Raw genomic sequence first — 20,744 nt, forward strand, 5'->3', positions numbered from 1 at the left:
ACAGTGGACTAATGAACACAACACTAAAACATCATTTTTTGGGTAAAATATACACCGCTGAATTTGTGATGACTACTGCAATTTGATATTTATATTTCACTATACTGTATCTGTAATTTGCATGTTATTCATATAATAATTTGTGCACATATTTTATGTATATACACACTTATTAAATCCATTTTTGGTTTAAATGCAGTGTTATAAGTTAGAATAAACACAGATATGAAAAGTATGCATTTCAACATTTGTTTTATTATAAATAACCCATTTTAATATACCTTAGTTGTTCTTGCCAGCAAACTGAACGACTTCTAAGCCACAAAGCTAATGGCGACAAGATGCCTTTTTGTTCATTGAAGCATGGTCACATATCAGACAGAATGACAGAAAGTGGGCCTTTGCAATGAGATTAAGAACACAGCAAATGTTGGATGGTATCCAGTACCTGAAATCCATGTAAATATTTTGACTAGAAAATAAAGATACAATCATCAAAATTATTCACACGCTTCTTTAAAAAATACTGCGGATGAAGTACTTTGGGTTCTTTGTATGAATTAGAAAACTCTAGTTTACAGTCTGTTTCCCATCTGGGAGCTTTAAAGCACATTTGTGGTACTTTCAGTACATTTATTATTAACATTATTGTCATTGTTTCAGTATTATTATCAACATTATTACTGCTTTTTGTTCTCTGGTGATGTTGTCAGTGTCCTTTTCACAGTAGGCGAGGGGCGCTCTGTGCAACTAATCCAACGGAAGGCTGCTAAGAACACATTCATTGGAGATGGCCAGGTGATGAAAAGATGTGGTCCTGAGGCATACATGTGAATCGCGTGATAACAACGGAAATAGGAATGAAACAAACCACATCAGAGTTCCCAACAAGCCGTGAGTAAAGGCATTACAATGTCCTTTGGAAGACGCTGTAGAGAATCGATGACACAAATCACCAGAGGAACACAACAAATTGCACCAAAGATAATTGAGCGTACCCTTGAACTCTCTCTCTCTCTCTCTCTCTTTCTCTCTGCAGTTTGGTCTCTTTTTCTCTCTCACATAGAAGCACGCACAGTCCATTGCTGTCTGCACTCATGCAGAACTGAGGTAACCTCCATTGAGGAGCCACGGAGAAAAGGAATGTCAGGTGGAAGTTCTGTTGTAGCCTACCCCCAAGTGTTTCTCCAGCCACAGCTCGGCTAACTGCATCGAAGATGCATAAGTACTTGCCTTAGACCCTAGGCACATTTTGTACTGCTTGGGCTCAAGGCTAGTGTCGCACTGAACAGGGTGATAAATGTGGACGATTCCTGGTTCCTGGCTGCGGAACACTTTTAAACCGGAGTTAATCACTTTTGTGAACAGGTCTACATCTTCCAACCCCCAGCCTTGGATCGACGTATCAAAACCGCCAGCTTTTTGCAAGTCACTTTTAAATATGCAGGTGATTCCAAAGCCGTAATCCCTCCAGAAGCCACTTTTCTTGGTGAACACAAAGCTGCTATCATCAGGGGTGTTGCCGGCGTAGACAATTTTAGGATCGTACTGACTAAAGACAACGGGATAGTAAGCCTGTCTCCTTTGGATGGTGTTGTGCCTGCACCGCTGCAGTGCGTCCCCATTAAAGACTAGGTCCACGTCACAGAAGAACAGCAGTGTGCCATTGTCAAGTTGCGAGGAACCCAGCTCCAGAGCCAGCCCCCGGGAGAACTCACCCGTCATGGGGATGACAGACAGGTCTGCTTTGGGATACTTGTTGCTGTACTCCTTGATCAAGTCCAAGTGCTTCTCCCTGTCCTGGTTGCTGTCGTTGTCCACCAATATAATGGCCAGCTTGACGTTCTGTTTGGGGATCAGGCAGATCTTCTCAAAGTTCTCCATGAAGCGGAGAAAGATGTCGTACCTGCCTGTCAGCGGGACCAGGATGTTGACCTTTCTCTGGCTGCGTTCGCGCATCTCCCTGGTCGACTCAGAGAACTGGAAAGGCGAGAATATCTTGAGGGAGTTGGAGAGGAAAGAGAACGACTGCGACTCAGTGTTGATGGCCTCCACCAGCTCAACAACATCCAATTCCTCAGACTCACTGAAGAAGGGCCTACTGAAGGACTGCTGCAGGTACGCATGCCTCCTAACAGGTACGGTCACTTTGCGCCCTTTGTGTTTCTTGTACAGAAGTAGTAGGTCCAGAATGTACTCAGCCCCGTGCATGGGGTCCACCCTGCGGTAGCCATACTTGATCTCCTTGAAGTCGATAACACGCCCGCGGGCTTTGGAGTTCTCATTGATCATCTCCATGACCTGAAGCACCGTGTCTTCCAGGGCAGCCCGAAGCAGGCTCCCGAGGCCCTGTCGGGGCATCTGGTTCTCCCCCGTTGAGTACAGATGTCGGCCAGTGAGGAAGTCCCACTCGATGACGTCCCCTCTTTCAGCGGGCTGGTAGCGCGTGTAGGAAGGTGGCGCCCCAGCTGTTGATCCTCCCACTGCACCTCTGTATTGCTGAGCCGGCTCATGGCCAGGCCCTCGCGGTGCAGGAGGATGGTGCGGTAGCGTAGCCGGGAGATGTCGCGGCTCAACATGTAACCGTGTAGCCGGTACTGGTAGGCAGGCCTCTTGTTGGGATGGAGTGTGATGGCGTTGTGGATCTTGCTGCTGTGGAGCTCCTGGATGAAGCCCTTCTTGTTGTGCTCGTAATTCTCGTAGAAGAGCTGCTGCATCTGAGGAAAGACCAAAACACACCATGGTCAGCACATGTCGATAATGGAATGTCTAGTGTGACGTCTATGGATACAATAAGAGAACAGACTCTCATTCTCTGATCTATTTAAAGGCAGATTCCCTGGAACAAAGCAGGTGTTGTTTGAATAATTTAATGGATCTCAATGTGTGTACTACTTTAAATACTAATTTGAAGCAAAGCTTAATGTACGGATTGTAAAAGCTTAATAACCGGTATACTGATAGCCAGCACATTGTCTTGGTCATAATAGCCTTTCAGTAGAGCTTCCCAGCTAGGAGAGCTCAGGAGAGGTTCCCAATAAAACAAGCAAGATTCAAAGATGGAATTGAGCACAAGTGTTCATTACAAGAAGCAGTCAATTACCCTTTTGATGCGCTGTGATAAAAGGTTCTAGAAAATGCCCAGTTACTTGTGCGTTTTTATGGTAATTGCCGGGAAGATAGGAGAAAGGAGATCATTTTGGTTTAGAGAGAAACCAATTACTCCGCTAAGATATTTATCCCTGTGTCTTAATCATTTTAATTAAACGGAATAACACTGGGATTGTTTGAAAGCATACACAGAGTTAATCGGTAGTAGAAATGTATTGAAGGACCATGACAGATTATAGCCAGATAAAGAGAAGAGAGACGAGCTGTATCATGAACCTGTAATCACTTCCAATCTCCTCAGCCCAATTTATACATTGAGCTATTTTGCTGTGTCAAATGACTCTGAAGCACAAAAGTTAACTACATAATACGCTCCTACTCAACTTCACAAAAAGGGATAGATAGGAGACCTAAAATAATATGAACATTCGTCATTTCCAAAAACCTATACATGATACTGCTTAATCTAAATCCATATTAAAGAAGAACATATGTCGAATGGTTCAACACTTGGTTCCCTTTTACCCCAACTTGAGGTAAAATTAACAGATTTTGGGATGTACATAATGCCCAGAAAAATGAATGACATTGAAATGTCCACACATCCATCCAAAATGTACACGGTATAAGCTATTCCACAACATGTTGTGACGGGCTAGTATGCTGATCCTCTTAACACTGACCAGCTCATTTCTACCTATATGCTTTATGTATTACGTTCCAGTCAATAACTGCTGTAAGACGTGTGGCCCATGTTATATCGCAATGTTCTTTAATCATAGCTGATGTATACAAGGACACCGCTGGCTAATTCAGTGTTTGCCAACAGAGGTTTCCGCTGTGAGCCATTATTACCCTTTGCCCTCTCCATCGACCAGACTAATTGAGCTGTTAATTAAACTGCACTGATAATTACATATCTGCTGCACCCTATCACTGGATCCAATGTGCACCGCTTGGAGTGGTGCAGGGATGTTTTCAATTCCCTGTGCTGTGTAGCGTCTATTGTTAGCCATATTGGATGAAGCACTGCACTTCATTTTAATAATATATTATGAGGTGTAGGATATATATTATGAGGTATGTGTCTTCACTAACATAGATATATATTATGAGGTAGGGTATGTGTCTTCACTAACATAGATATATATTATGAGGTAGGGTATGTCTTCACTAACATAGATATATATTATGAGGTAGGGTCTTCACTAACATGTGTCTTCACTAACATAGATATATATTATGAGGTAGGGTATGTGTCTTCACTAACATAGATATATATTATGAGGTAGCGTATGTGTCTTCACTAACATAGATATATATTATGAGGTAGGGTATGTGTCTTCACTAACATAGATATATATTATGAGGTAGGGTATGTGTCTTCACTAACATAGATATATATTATGAGGAGGTAGGGTATGTGTCTTCACTAACATAGATATATATTATGAGGTAGGGTATGTGTCTTCACTAACATAGATATATATTATGAGGTAGGGTATGTGTCTTCACTAACATAGATATATATTATGAGGTAGGGTATGTGTCTTCACTAACATAGATATATATTATGAGGTAGGGTATGTGTCTTCACTAACATAGATATATATTATGAGGTAGGGTATGTGTCTTCACTAACATAGATATATATTATGAGGTAGGGTATGTGTCTTCACTAACATAGATATATATTATGAGGTAGGGTATGTGTCTTCACTAACATAGATATATATTATGAGGTAGGGTATGTGTCTTCACTAACATAGATATATATTATGAGGGCCAAAAATATCATAAGGGACAACAACCAGCCGAGCCACTGCCTGGTGACCTCGCTATCATCCAGAAGGCGAGGTCAGTACAGGTGCATCAAAGCAGGGACCGAGGGACTGAAAAACAGCTTCTATCTCAGTGTCTTCGCATAGATATATATTAGGCCATCAGACTGTTAAACAGCCACCACTAACATTGAGTGGCTGCTGCCAACATACTGACTCAACTCCAGCCACTTTAATAATGGAAAAATGTACGTAATAAATGTATCACTAGCCAGTTTAAACAATGCCACTTTTATGTTTACATACCCTACATTACTCATCTCATATGTATATACTGTACCCTATACCATCTACTGCATCTTGCCATCTTTATGTAATACATGTATCACTAGCCACTTTAAACAATGCCACTTTTATGTTTACATACCCTACATTACTCATCTCATATGTATATACTGTACCCTATACCATCTACTGCATCTTGCCATCTTTATGTAATACATGTATCACTAGCCACTTTAAACAATGCCACTTTCATGTTTACATACCCTACATTACTCATCTCATACCATATGTATATACTGTACTCGATACCATCTACTGCACCTTGCCTATGCCGTTCGGCCATCGCTCATTCATATATTTATATGTACATATTCTTATTCATTCCTTTACACTTGTGTGTATAAGGTAGTTGTTGTGAAATTGCTAGGTTAGATTGCGTGTTAAGATATTACTGCATGGTCGGAACTAAAAGCACAAGGATTTCACTACACTCACATCAACATCTGCTAACCATGTGTATGTGACCAATAACATCTTCTAACCATGTGTATGTGACCAATAACATCTGCTAACCATGTGTATGTGACCAATAACATTGGATTTGATTTGAGGTAGGGTATGTGTCTTCATTAACATAGTGAGGGGTTTCCGTAGTTTATAACGTTTGGTTTTAGAATATTTGTTTTGAAGTCAAGGGGGGTTGGAGGAAACAAAACAACTTACTGTGCTAAAAAAGATGACTCTAATATAGTGACTTCCCAAATGTTTTATTTTCTTATTACATTATCACCTTCTGAAAGGAATAGCTGGTAGCCATCTGCGATTTGACCTGGATATTACTGTTTTCCTGGATATTCACTGTTAGTCAAAGATAACTAATAAAGCCTGACTGTTTTCCTGGATATTCACTTTGTTATTCAAAGAGAACTAACAAGCCAGAGAATAAAACACATCGACCAATGTTGGGTCACCTGAAGTGGAGCGCCTCGAGCAGCACTGCTTGATTCTGTTCCCTATCATTACGGCACCGAGCTTCCTTTTTCGTAACTGCACTTAAATGGCAAATTAATGGTTTTAAGCTCTCGAATGAAAGAACTGCACAGAGAAGCAATTTGGCAACATGAAGTGAGGGCCCACAAGAAACATTTAGCAAATGGAAAACGTGTCGGGCATTTAAGCCCTGGCCACTGGAAACACTCTGGAAGCACTCTACTCCTGATGAATCAGTACCTCTCTACTCCAGATGGATCAGACTAACTCTACTCCAGATGGAACAGACAAACTCTACTCCAGATGGATATGTACCACTCTACTCCTGATGAATCAGTACCTCTCTACTCCAGATGGATCAAACTAACTCTACTCCAGGTGGAACAGACTAACTCTACTCCAGATGAAGAGGTACCTCTCTACTCCAGACGGAACAGACTAACTCTACTGCAGATGGATATGTACCACTCTACTAAAGATGGAACAGTACCACTCTACTCCTGATGAATCAGTACCTCTCTACTCCAGACGGAACAGACTAACTCTACTCCAGATGGATCTGTACCTCTCTGCTCCAGACGAAACAAACTAACTCTACTCCAGATGGAACAGACCAACTCTACTCCAGATGGAGCGGTACCTATCTACTCCTGATGAATCAGTACCTCTCTACTCCAGACGGAACAGACTAACTCTACTCCAGATGGATCTGTACCACTCTACTAAAGATGGAACAGTACCACTCTACTCCAGATGGAACAGACAAACTCTACTCCAGATGGAACAGACTAACTCGACTCCAGATGGATCTGTACCACTCTACTAAAGATGGAATAGTACCAGTCTACTCCAGATGGAACAGAATAACTCTACTCCAGACAGAACAAACCAACTCTACTCCAGATGGATCTGTACCTCTCTGCTCCAGACGAAACAAACTAACTCTACTCCAGATGGATATGTACCACTCTACTAAAGATGGAACAGTACTACTCTACTCCAGATGGAACAGACTAACTCTACTCTTGATGGATATGTACCACTCTACTAAAGATGGAATAGTACCAGTCTACTCCAGATGGAACAGAATAACTCTACTCCAGATGGAGCATACTAACTCTACTCCAGATGGATCAGTACATCTCTACTCCAGATGGAACAGACTAACTCTACTCCAGATGGATATGTACCACTCTACTAAAGATGGAACAGTACCACTCTACTCCAGATGGAACAGACTAACTCTACTCCAGATGGAGAATACTAACTCTTCTCCAGATGGATCAGTACCACTCTACTCCAGATGGAACGGTACCACTCTACTCCAGATGGATCAGACTAACTCTACTCCAGATGGACCAGTACCATTCTACTCCAGATGGATCAGACTAACTCTACTCCAGATGGAACAGTACCATTCTACTCCAGATGGATCAGACTAACTCTACTCCAGATGGACCAGTACCATTCTACTCCAGATGGATCAGACTAACTCTACTCCAGATGAAATAGTACCTCTCTACTCCTGATGGAATGCAGCCCTCCTGATGGAACAGTACCACTCTACTCCAGTTTAGCGACACGGAACATTAGGGATTTGTACTGCTGCAGCCCTAACCATGTCATATTACTGATGCAGCCCTAACCATGTCATATTACTGATGCAGCCCTAACAATGTCATATTACTGGCCCTAACCATGTCATATTACTGGCCCTAAACATGTCGTATTACTGGCCCTAACCATGTCATATCACTGTTGCAGCTCTAACCATGTCATATTACTGCTGCAGCACTAACCATGGGATATTACTGCTGCAGCACTAACCATGTCATATCACTGGCCCTAACCATGTCATATCACTGCTGCAGCCCTAACCATGTCATATTACTGCTGCAGCCCTAACCATGTCACATTACTGGCCCTAACCATGTCATATTACTGGCCCTAACCATGTCATATTACTGGCCCTAACCATGTCACATTACTGGCCCTAACCATGTCATATTATTGCTGCAGCCCTAACCATGTCATATTACTGGCCCTAACCATGTCATATTACTGCTGCAGCCCTAACCATGTCATATTACTGCTGCAGCCCTAACCATGTCATATTACTGGCCCTAACCATGTCATATTACTGGCCCTAACCATGTCAAATTACTGGCCCTAACCATGTCATATTACTGCTGCAGCCCTAACCATGTCATATTACTGGCCCTAACCATGTCATATCACCGCTGCAGCCCTAACCATGTCATATCACTGGCCCTAACCATGTCATATTACTGGCTCTAACCATGTCATATTACTGCTGCAGCCCTAACCATGTCATATTACTGGCCCTAACCATGTCATATCACTGGCACTAACCATGTCATATTACTGCTGCAGCCCTAACCATGTCATATTACTGGCCCTAACCATGTCATATTACTGCTGCAGCCCTAACCATGTCATATTACTGGCCCTAACCATGTCATATTACTGGCCCTAACCATGTCATATCACTGCTGCAGCCCTAACCATGTCATATTACTGCTGCAGCCCTAACCATGTCATATTAATGGCCCTAACCATGTCATATCACTGCTGCAGCCCTAACCATGTCATATTACTGCTGCAGCCCTAACCATGTCACATTACTGGCCCTAACCATGTCATATTACTGGCCCTAACCATGTCATATAACTGGCCCTAACCATGTCACATTACTGGCCCTAACCATGTCATATTATTGCTGCAGCCCTAACCATGTCATATTACTGGCCCTAACCATGTCATATTACTGGCCCTAACCATGTCATATTACTGGCCCTAACCATGTCATATTACTGGCCCTAACCATGTCATATTACTGGCCCTAACCATGTCATATTACTGCTGCAGCCCTAACCATGTCATATTACTGCTGCAGCCCTAACCATGTCATATTACTGGCCCTAACCATGTCATATTACTGGCCCTAACCATGTCAAATTACTGGCCCTAACCATGTCATATTACTGCTGCAGCCCTAACCATGTCATATTACTGGCCCTAACCATGTCATATAACCGCTGCAGCCCTAACCATGTCATATCACTGGCCCTAACCATGTCATATTACTGGCTCTAACCATGTCATATTACTGCTGCAGCCCTAACCATGTCATATTACTGGCCCTAACCATGTCATATCACTGGCCCTAACCATGTCATATTACTGCTGCAGCCCTAACCATGTCATATTACTGGCCCTAACCATGTCATATTACTGCTGCAGCCCTAACCATGTCATATTACTGGCCCTAACCATGTCATATTACTGGCCCTAACCATGTCATATTACTGGCCCTAACCATGTCATATTACTGGCCCTAACCATGTCATATCACTGCTGCAGCCCTAACCATGTCATATTACTGCTGCAGCCCTAACCATGTCATATTAATGGCCCTAACCATGTCATATCACTGCTGCAGCCCTAACCATGTCATATTACTGCTGCAGCCCTAACCATGTCATATTACTGGCCCTAACCATGTCATATTAATGGCCCTAACCATGTCATATCACTGCTGCAGCCCTAACCATGTCATATCACTGCTGCAGCCCTAACCATGTTATATTACTGCTGCAGCCCTAACCATGTCATATAACTGGCCCTAACCATGTCATATTACTGGCCCTAACCATGTCATATAACTGGCCCTAACCATGTCATATTACTGGCCCTAACCATGTCATATTACTGGCCCTAACCATGTCATATAACTGGCCCTAACCATGTCATATTACTGGCCCTAACCATGTCATATAACTGGCCCTAACCATGTCATATTACTGGCCCTAACCATGTCATATTACTGGCCCTAACCATGTCATATTACTGGCCCTAACCATGTCATATAACTGGCCCTAACCATGTCATATTACTGGCCCTAACCATGTCATATAACTGGCCCTAACCATGTCATATTACTGGCCCTAACCATGTCATATTACTGGCCCTAACCATGTCATATTACTGGCCCTAACCATTTCATATTACTGGCCCTAACCATGTCATATCACTGCTGCAGCACTAACCATGTCATATTACTGGCCCTAACCATGTCATATTACTGGCCCTAAACATGTCATATTACTGCTGCAGCCCTAACCATGTCATATCACTGCTGCAGCCCTAACCATGTCATATCACTGCTGCAGCCCTAACCATGTCATATAACTGGCCCTAACCATGTCATATTACTGGCCCTAACCATGTCATATTACTGGCCCTAACCATTTCATATTACTGGCCCTAACCATGTCATATCACTGCTGCAGCACTAACCATGTCATATTACTGGCCCTAACCATGTCATATTACTGGCCCTAACCATGTCATATTACTGCTGCAGCCCTAACCATGTCATATCACTGCTGCAGCCCTAACCATGTCATATCACTGCTGCAGCCCTAACCATGTCATATTACTGGCCCTAACCATGTCATATTACTGGCCCTAACCATGTCATATTACTGGCCCTAACCATGTCATATTACTGCTGCAGCCCTAACCATGTCATATCACTGCAGCAGCCCTAACCATGTCATATAACTGGCCCTAACCATGTCATATTACTGGCCCTAACCATGTCATATTACTGCTGCAGCCCTAACCATGTCATATCACTGGCCCTAACCATGTCATATTACTGGCCCTAACCATGTCATATTACTGCTGGAGCCCTAACCATGTCATATCACTGCTGCAGCCCTAACCATGTCATATCACTGGCCCTAACCATGTCATATCACTGGCCCTAACCATGTCATATTACTGGCCCTAACCATGTCATATTACTGGCCCTAACCATGTCATATTACTGCTGCAGCCCTAACCATGTCATATTAATGGCCCTAACCATGTCATATCACTGCTGCAGCCCTAACCATGTCATATTACTGGCCCTAACCATGTCATATTACTGGCCCTAACCATGTCATATTACTGCTGCAGCCCTAACCATGTCATATTAATGGCCCTAACCATGTCATATCACTGCTGCAGCCCTAACCATGTCATATTACTGCTGCAGCCCTAACCATGTCATATTACTGGCCCTAACCATGTCATATCACTGCTGCAGCCCTAACCATGTCATATCACTGCTGCAGCCCTAACCATGTCATATTACTGGCCCTAACCATGTCATATTACTGCTGCAGCCCTAACCATGTCATATCACTGCTGCAGCCCTAACCATGTCATATCACTGCTGCAGCCCTAACCATGTTATATTACTGCTGCAGCCCTAACCATGTCATATAACTGGCCCTAACCATGTCATATTACTGGCCCTAACCATGTCATATTACTGGCCCTAACCATTTCATATTACTGGCCCTAACCATGTCATATCACTGCTGCAGCACTAACCATGTCATATTACTGGCCCTAACCATGTCATATTACTGGCCCTAACCATGTCATATTACTGCTGCAGCCCTAACCATGTCATATCACTGCTGCAGCCCTAACCATGTCATATCACTGCTGCAGCCCTAACCATGTCATATTACTGGCCCTAACCATGTCATATTACTGGCCCTAACCATGTCATATTACTGGCCCTAACCATGTCATATTACTGCTGCAGCCCTAACCATGTCATATCACTGCTGCAGCCCTAACCATGTCATATCACTGCTGCAGCCCTAACCATGTCATATTACTGGCCCTAACCATGTCATATTACTGGCCCTAACCATGTCATATTACTGGCCCTAACAATGTCATATTACTGCTGCAGCCCTAACCATGTCATATCACTGCAGCAGCCCTAACCATGTCATATAACTGGCCCTAACCATGTCATATTACTGGCCCTAACCATGTCATATTACTGCTGCAGCCCTAACCATGTCATATCACTGGCCCTAACCATGTCATATTACTGGCCCTAACCATGTCATATTACTGCTGGAGCCCTAACCATGTCATATCACTGCTGCAGCCCTAACCATGTCATATTACTGGCCCTAACCATGTCATATTACTGGCCCTAACCATGTCATATCACTGGCCCTAACCATGTCATATCACTGGCCCTAACCATGTCATATTACTGGCCCTAACCATGTCAAATTACTGCTGCAGCCCTAACCATGTCATATTACTGGCCCTAACCATGTCATATTACTGGCCTTAACCATGTCATATTACTGGCCCTAACCATGTCATATTACTGCTGCAGCCCTAACCATGTCATATTACTGGCCCTAACCATGTCATATTACTGGCCCTAACCATGTCATATTAGTGCTGCAGCCCTAACCATGTCACATTACTGGCCCTAACCATGTCATATTACTGGCCCTAACCATGTCACATTACTGGACCTAACCATGTCATATTACTGGCCATAACCATGTCACATTACTGGCCCTAACCATGTCATATGACTGCTGCAGCCCTAACCATGTCATATTACTGGCCCTAACCATGTCATATTACTGCTGCAGCCCTAACCATGTCATATTACTGGCCCTAACCATGTCATATTACTGGCCCTAACCATGTCACATTACTGGACCTAACCATGTCATATTACTGGCCCTAACCATGTCATATTACTGGCCCTAACCATATCACATTACTGGCCCTAACCATGTCATATTACTGCTGCAGCCCTAACCATGTCACATTACTGGCCCTAACCATGTCATATTACTGGCCCTAACCATGTCACATTACTGGACCTAACCATGTCACATTATTGGCCCTAACCATGTCATATTAGTGCTGCAGCCCTAACCATGTCACATTACTGGCCCTAACCATGTCATATTACTGGCCCTAACCATGTCATATTACTGGCCCAAACCATGTCATATTAGTGCTGCAGCCTTAACCATGTCACATTACTGTCCCTAACCATGTCATATTACTGGCCCTAACCATGTCATATTACTGGCCCTAACCATGTCATATTACTGGCCCTAACCATGTCATATTACTGGCCCTAACCATGTCATATTACTGGCCCTAACCATGTCATATTACTGGCCCTAACCATGTCATATTACTGGCCCTAACCATGTCATATTACTGGCCCTAACCATGTCACATTACTGGCCCTAACCATGTCATATTACTGGCCCTAACCATGTCATATTACTGGCCCTAACCATGTCATATTACTGGCCCTAACCATGTCATATTACTGGCCCTAACCATGTCATATTACTGGCCCTAACCATGTCATATTACTGGCCCTAACCATGTCATATTACTGGCCCTAACCATGTCATATTACTGGCCCTAACCATGTCACATTACTGGCCCTAACCATGTCATATTACTGGCCCTAACCATGTCATATTACTGGCCCTAACCATGTCATATTACTGGCCCTAACCATGTCATATTACTGGCCCTAACCATGTCATATTACTGGCCCTAACCATGTCATATTACTGGACCTAACCATGTCATATTACTGGCCCTAACCATGTCATATTACTGGACCTTACCATGTCATATTACTGGCCCTAACCATGTCATATTACTGGCCCTAACCATGTCATATTACTGGCCCTAACCATGTCACATTACTGGCCCTAACCATGTCATATTACTGGCCCTAACCATGTCATATTACTGGCCCTAACCATGTCATATTACTGGCCCTAACCATGTCACATTACTGGACCTAACCATGTCACATTACTGGCCCTAACCATGTCATATTACTGGCCCTAACCATGTCATATTACTGGCCCTAACCATGTCATATTACTGGCCCTAACCATGTCATATTACTGGCCCTAACCATGTCATATTACTGGCCCTAACCATGTCATATTACTGGCCCTAACCATGTCATATTACTGGCCCTAACCATGTCATATTACTGGCCCTAACCATGTCATATTACTGGCCCTAACCATGTCATATTACTCTAACCATATTACTGGCCCTAACCATGTCATATTACTGGCCCTAACCATGTCATATTACTGGCCCTAACCATGTCATATTACTGGCCCTAACCATGTCATATTACTGGCCCTATCCATGTCATATTACTGGCCCTAACCATGTCATATTACTGGCCCTAACCATGTCATATTACTGGCCCTAACCATGTCATATTACTGGCCCTAACCATGTCATATTACTGGCCCTAACCATGTCATATTACTGGCCCTAACCATGTCATATCACTGGCCCTAACCATGTCATATTACTGGCCCTAACCATGTCATATTACTGGCCCTAACCATGTCATATTACTGGCCCTAACCATGTCACATTACTGGCCCTAACCATGTCACATTACTGGCCCTAACCATGTCATATTACTGGCCCTAACCATGTCATATTACTGGACCTAACCATGTCACATTCATACACTACCAGCGACAGACTTAGACCAGAAACCATTCCGTTCTTTCCTGTGAGGCCCCAATTTCTCTCTTCAAGACCCCCAATTATTAGACAAATAATGATCTTTCCGTTTCCGGTTCTAACTTTCAAGTGTACACCCCAGCCAAATGCCCCAATGGGTGTACCCAGCTGATCCTACAGAAAGCCACAGTGATATTCCAATTAGGTGGATTGCAGGCGACTGGGTAATGCTGCTGACTTTCAAGGACTTCCCCAGGTCCTTTCATCTAGCGGTTCCCTGTTGGGTTTCAGCCGCCCACACATAGCCTATGTCCCAAATGGCACACTATCCCATATTTAGTGCACTACTTTCAACCACGGCCCATAGAGCTCCGGTCAAAATCAGTGCACTATGTAGGGAATAGGGTGTCATTTGGGATGGAAAAAAAAATATTCTGATGAGGTCCACTTCAATGTTGTATGTATGTTCTTAATTATGCTGTGACCACTTGGCAGGAAAACATGGACGTAAATTACAATGTTTCCTCAACGACACTCTAACCTATTTGTTCATTACTCCTCTGTTAATACAATCCCCAATGTTATTTTTGCATGCCAGTAGTAAAGTTCATAAGATGGAAATCCTTTCAGTATTCCTAACGGCATGAAAAAGTATCATTTCCTCTTCTGGTTCTATGACACAAGCAGGTATTGCACTCTGGGAACTCTAGGGATGAGATCCCTTTATTGGCTGCCTGTCCACCAGCGTTTCCCTTCGTCCTCCTCACATCAATGTTCCAGACGTTACAGGGCACATTCCCGGAGCCAGATTCCTCTACTGAGTCAAGCCTCGCTGTACTATCCCCTGCCAAGGGAAGAGCGGAATGTCCTTAGCCAAACTTAATTCAATATCGACACAGCGCATCGACTCCATCCCAGAATGCCTGGCTTTATCTGATCTCTATCAGCTAAATGAAAGGTAGTATTGTGAGACGAGAAGGGGTTAAACAAAGGTTCAAGTTGTGAGTTAATGAGAGAATGTTCAGATCTTTAACTGTCTTGCCTTCTGTCTTGCCTTCTGTCTTGAAAAGACATCTTGCCTTCTGTCTTGCCTTCAGTCTTGCTGTCTTTCTGTCTTGCCTACTGTCTTGCCTACTGTCTTGCCTACTGTCTTGCCTACTGTCTTGCCTACTGTCTTGCCTACTGTCTTGCCTTCTGTCTTGCCTTCTGTCTTGCCTTCTGTCTTGCCTTCTGTCTTGCCTACTCCCGACTAAAAATAAATAATAAGTACTACATACTATTCAGAACATACTTTTTTTTAGTAAAAAACAAAACTAATGTAGTTAGCAACAAATAACAACACACCAGGCTCCTCCATACCGAGTGCATCATCTAATGCGTAGTTACGTTGATTCCCGCCATTCGTTCATTTTGGAACAGCGCATCCATTTATCAGATTATCAACTGTTGTAAAACATGTGAATCTGGAAAAAATATTTATCTTCCTCAATAGTGTCCAGCAGTCCGATGCTGGTCCGACCAAGCTGATTCCACACTGCTTCCATCACGTGGACTGGGACATGTTTCGTATTGCGTCAGGCAACAACATTGACGAATACCATGATTCGGTGTACAATGATTCGGTGTGCGAGTTCATTAGAACGTGCGTTGAAGATGTCGTTCCCATAGCAATGATTAAAACATTCCCTAACCAGAAACCGTGGATTGATGGCAGCATTCGCGTGAAACTGAAAGCGCGAACCACTGCTTTTAATCAGGGCAAGGTGACTGGTAATATGACCGAATACAAACAGTGCAGCTATTCCCTCCGTAAGGCTATCAAACAAGCTAAGCGTCAGTATAGAGACAAAGTAGAATCTCAATTCAACGGCTCAGACACAAGAGGTATGTGGCAGGGTCTACAGTCAATCACAGACTACAAGATGAAATCCAGCTCAGTCACGGACCAGGATGTCTTGCTCCCAGGCAGACTAAATAACTTTTTTGCCCGCTTTGAGGACAATACAGTGCCACTGACACGGCCTGCAACGGAAACATGCGGTCTCTCCTTCACTGCAGCCAAGGTGAGTAAAACATTTAAACGTGTTAACCCTCGCAAGGCTGCAGGCCCAGACGGCATCCCCAGCCGCGCCCTCAGAGCATGCGCAGACCAGCTGGCTGGTGTGTTTACGGATATATTCAATCAATCCCTATACCAGTCTGCTGTTCCCACATGCTTCAAGAGGGCCACCATTGTTCCTGTTCCCAAGAAAGCTAAGGTAACTGAGCTAAACGACTACCGCCCCGTAGCACTCACTTCCGTCATCATGAAGTGCTTTGAGAGACTAGTCAAGGACCATATCACCTCCACCCTACCTGACAACCTAGACCCACTCCAATTTGCTTATCGCCCAAATAGGTCCACAGACGACACAATCTCAACCACACTGCACACTGCCCTAACCCATCTGGACAAGAGGAGTACCTATGTGAGAATGCTGTTCATCGACTACAGCTCGGCATTTAACACCATAGTACCCTCCAAGCTCGTCATCAAGCTCGAAACCCTGGGTCTCGACCCCGCCCTGTGCAACTGGGTACTGGACTTCCTGACGGGCCGCCCCCAGGTGGTGAGGGTAGGCAACAACATCTCCACCCCGCTGATCCTCAACACTGGGGCCCCACAAGGGTGCGTTCTGAGCCCTCTCCTGTACTCCCTGTTCACCCACGACTGCGCGGCAACGCACGCCTCCAACTCAATCATCAAGTTTGTGGACGACACAACAGTGGTAGGCTTGATTACCAACAACGACGAGACGGCCTACAGGGAGGAGGTGAGGGCCCTCGGAGTGTGGTGTCAGGACAATAACCTCAAACTCAACGTCAACAAAACTAAGGAGATGATTGTGGACTTCAGGAAACAGCAGAGGGAACACCCCCCTATCCACATCGATGGAACAGTAGTGGAGAGGGTAGTAAGTTTTAAGTTCCTCGGCATACACATCACAGACAAACTGAATGGTCCACTCACACAGACAGCATCGTGAAGAAGGCGCAGCAGCACCTCTTCAACCTCAGGAGGCTGAAGAAATTCGGCTTGTCACCAAAAGCACTCACAAACTTCTACAGATGCACAATCGAGAGCATCCTGGCGGGCTGTATCACCGCCTGGTACGGCAACTGCTCCGCCCACAACTGTAAGGCCCTCCAGAGGGTAGTGAGGTCTGCACAACGTATCACCGGGGCAAACTACCTGCCCTCCAGGACACCTACACCACCCGATGTTACAGGAAGGCCATAAAGATCATCAAGGACAACACCCACCCGAGCCACTGCCTGTTCACCCCGCTATCATCCAGAAGGCGTGGTCAGTACAGGTGCATCAAAGCTGGGACCGAGAGACTGAAAACAGCTTCTATCTCAAGGCCATCAGACTATTAAACAGCAACCACTAACATTGAGTGGCTGCTGCCAACACACTGACAAACTCCAGCCACTCCAATAATGGGAATTGATGGGAAAGGATGTAAAATATATCACTAGCCACTTTAAACAATGCTACCTAATATAATGTTTACATACCCTACATTATTCATCTCATATGTATACTGTACTGTATATATACTGTACTCTATCATCTACCGCATCCTTATGTAATACATGTATCACTAGCCACTTTGTTTACATACTCATCTCATATGTATATACTGTACTTGATACCATCTACTGTATCTTGCCTATGCTGCTCTGCACCATCACTCATTCATATCTGTATGTACATATTCTTTATCCCCTTACACTGTGTATAAGATATTAGTTTTGGAATTGTTAGTTAGATTACTTGTTGGTTATTACTGCATTGTCGGAACTGGAAGCACAAGCATTTCGCTACACTCGCATTAACATCTGCTAACCATGTGTATGTGACAAATAAAATTTGATTTGATGATTTATACGAGATGAAAAGCTGAAATGAGTATGAAATCCTGGCATTTAAAGCAAAAAACATTATTCTAATTTGACATTCTATAAAACGTTTGGTTTTCGCATACCCAAAATTATTAGTATTTAGAACGCAAGTACGAGTATTCGGACATGGCGTTGTGTATTTAATTGAATAAGGGGAACAGGCTTTTAACAAATTCTGAAATTTAAAAATATATATATTTCAAGATTACCTTGTCAAAAGTAAAAAATTCCATATTATCCTTAAACTCTAAATCCAAACTTGAGACACATGATGCATAACATAAATCCTACATTGATATGGTCAAACTGCTCATAAGTGCATTAGAAGCATTAGGTCAGGTAATCATTTGGTGCTGACTGAACCTGAACTTTAAATGATGGCATGTAATGGGCCAAGACATTATGAGGAGCATAAAGTAGCAGTACCCCACTTCCATTTAAATCCAATACAAAGTTTCCACTGTGATTCCAGCTCCTTTTTTGCCTCTCAGCACTCAGGAAGCATGACAACCAATATGTCTGGCAACCTGCCCCGTAGGAGTCACCTGATGCTGCCAGCTGGCGTCTTCCATTTAGACACGTGCCTGATGCATCATGGGAAATGGGGACATGCTGATCCATTGACCCCAAAAAATATGAGCATGCTCCTTGAGACACTTAGAAGCTTTTCATATTTACATACTGATGCTCTATAATATCTACGTCCCAAATGGCACCCTATTCCCTAGATAGTGCACCCTATACCTTTTATAGTACACAACTTTTGACCACAGACCTGGTCAAAAGTAGTGCACTATATAGAAAATAGGGATGCACTATCTGGTGAATAGGATGCCATTTGGGATACGAATGTTGAGAAGACAATTCCTTACCTCCTACTGTATGAAGTGATTTGGCACGAACAAAAAACCTGAACGCAGTCCAACTCAGTTGCTGTCTTAATTGAACAGCCCACTTAACTGATCAATAGCTGTCATGCGGTCCTAGTGTTTAGAAAATGCTGATTGTGTCTCAACGCGGCAGCACTCTGGAGTATTCACACAGGAGAGGACAAAGCAGGGCGGACCACGTTAAACACATTAAACAGTGAGCAATGCAGCTACTCTTTCTAATGACAATCGAGAGGCTGTTTCTTACTCTCTCTCCCACGCTAGCCAACACACTGGGGGAAAAAAACACAATACATTAAAATAATGTATGTGGCCTTCATTTCTCTCAGGCTAGCACGTTTAAAATGGTCTGTGGTCCCATGAGGCTCAGTTGATAGAGCATAGTGCTTACAACGCCAGGGTTGTGGGATAGATTCTCCATGGAGGACCTGTATGGAAAAAAAAAGGTATGAAAATATATGCACTCACTACTGTAAGTTGCCCTGGATAAGAGTGTCTGCTAAATGTAAAAGACCTCAATACTGTGTTGAGGCATATGTTTGTTTACATTTACCACATCTATTCTCAACACTGGGTATGGATACTCTCGAGAGGGGTTTCAATGCTTTGATAGCGAAAAGTATCGATGCTCATTGATTTGTCTTGGAACAAATGAAAAATGTCTGTCTCGTCCTGTTCCCAGTCTGTCACATCTAATCAAGGTGGGTGGAATCAGGCGCAGAGAGCAAATAGCGATATGAAAGTTTTACTCTCCGGTGAACAAGAAAACATGGTCAACCCAATACACACAGGGTGAAATATCCAACACAGGATAAAAGACGAACCGGAGAATAAGAACAAAAAGATACACCGACAGACATGGATGACAAATAAACAATCCCGCACAAAACAAGGGCGGGACAACCTACATTATATACAGACACTAATTAACTAAACAACACACAGGTGAAACCAATCAGACAAAACCAACAGATACACGAAAAGGGATCGGTAGTGGCTAGTAGGACGGTGACGACGACCGCCGAGCACCGCCTGAACGGGCAGGAGAGCCAACCTCGGCGGAAGTCGTGACACAGTCTTTTTACAGAGGTCTGCATTACCTTCTGCTGTGCGTCAACACCCTGCATCATATTTACAGCTTCTCCGACAGTGAGGGGACAGAAAAGCAGCGTGGCATGTCATGTACAGCACCTGCTGTTACTCTCTGGTACCTCGCTCTTAAGACGCTCAACGTGCGTCAAGACTAGTATGGTGCTGCCCTCTAGCTATCCTTGACCTTTTACCAGTGTCCCCATAGGAACAGCATCCCCATAGGAACAGCGTCCCCATAGGAACAGCTACGTTACGTCCCAGTGTT

At 43.7% G+C, this 20,744-nt stretch overlaps 1 protein-coding gene across 1 annotated transcript in view; it reads right to left on the reverse strand.

Moving 5' to 3' along the window:
• Positions 1 to 241: 241 nt before the first annotated feature.
• The window catches only part of LOC135518396 (chondroitin sulfate synthase 3-like), a 235,949-nt gene continuing 215,446 nt past the window's right edge, over positions 242 to 20,744 (reverse strand). The window contains 2 exon segments of the mRNA XM_064943563.1: positions 242 to 2,462; positions 2,465 to 2,717. Coding sequence (XP_064799635.1) covers positions 1,147 to 2,462; positions 2,465 to 2,717 — 1,569 coding nt within the window. The 3' untranslated portion in view covers positions 242 to 1,146.

This window comes from Oncorhynchus masou, chromosome 28, assembly GCF_036934945.1.
Source record: "Oncorhynchus masou masou isolate Uvic2021 chromosome 28, UVic_Omas_1.1, whole genome shotgun sequence".
NCBI classification, from domain to species: Eukaryota; Metazoa; Chordata; class Actinopteri; order Salmoniformes; family Salmonidae; genus Oncorhynchus; species Oncorhynchus masou.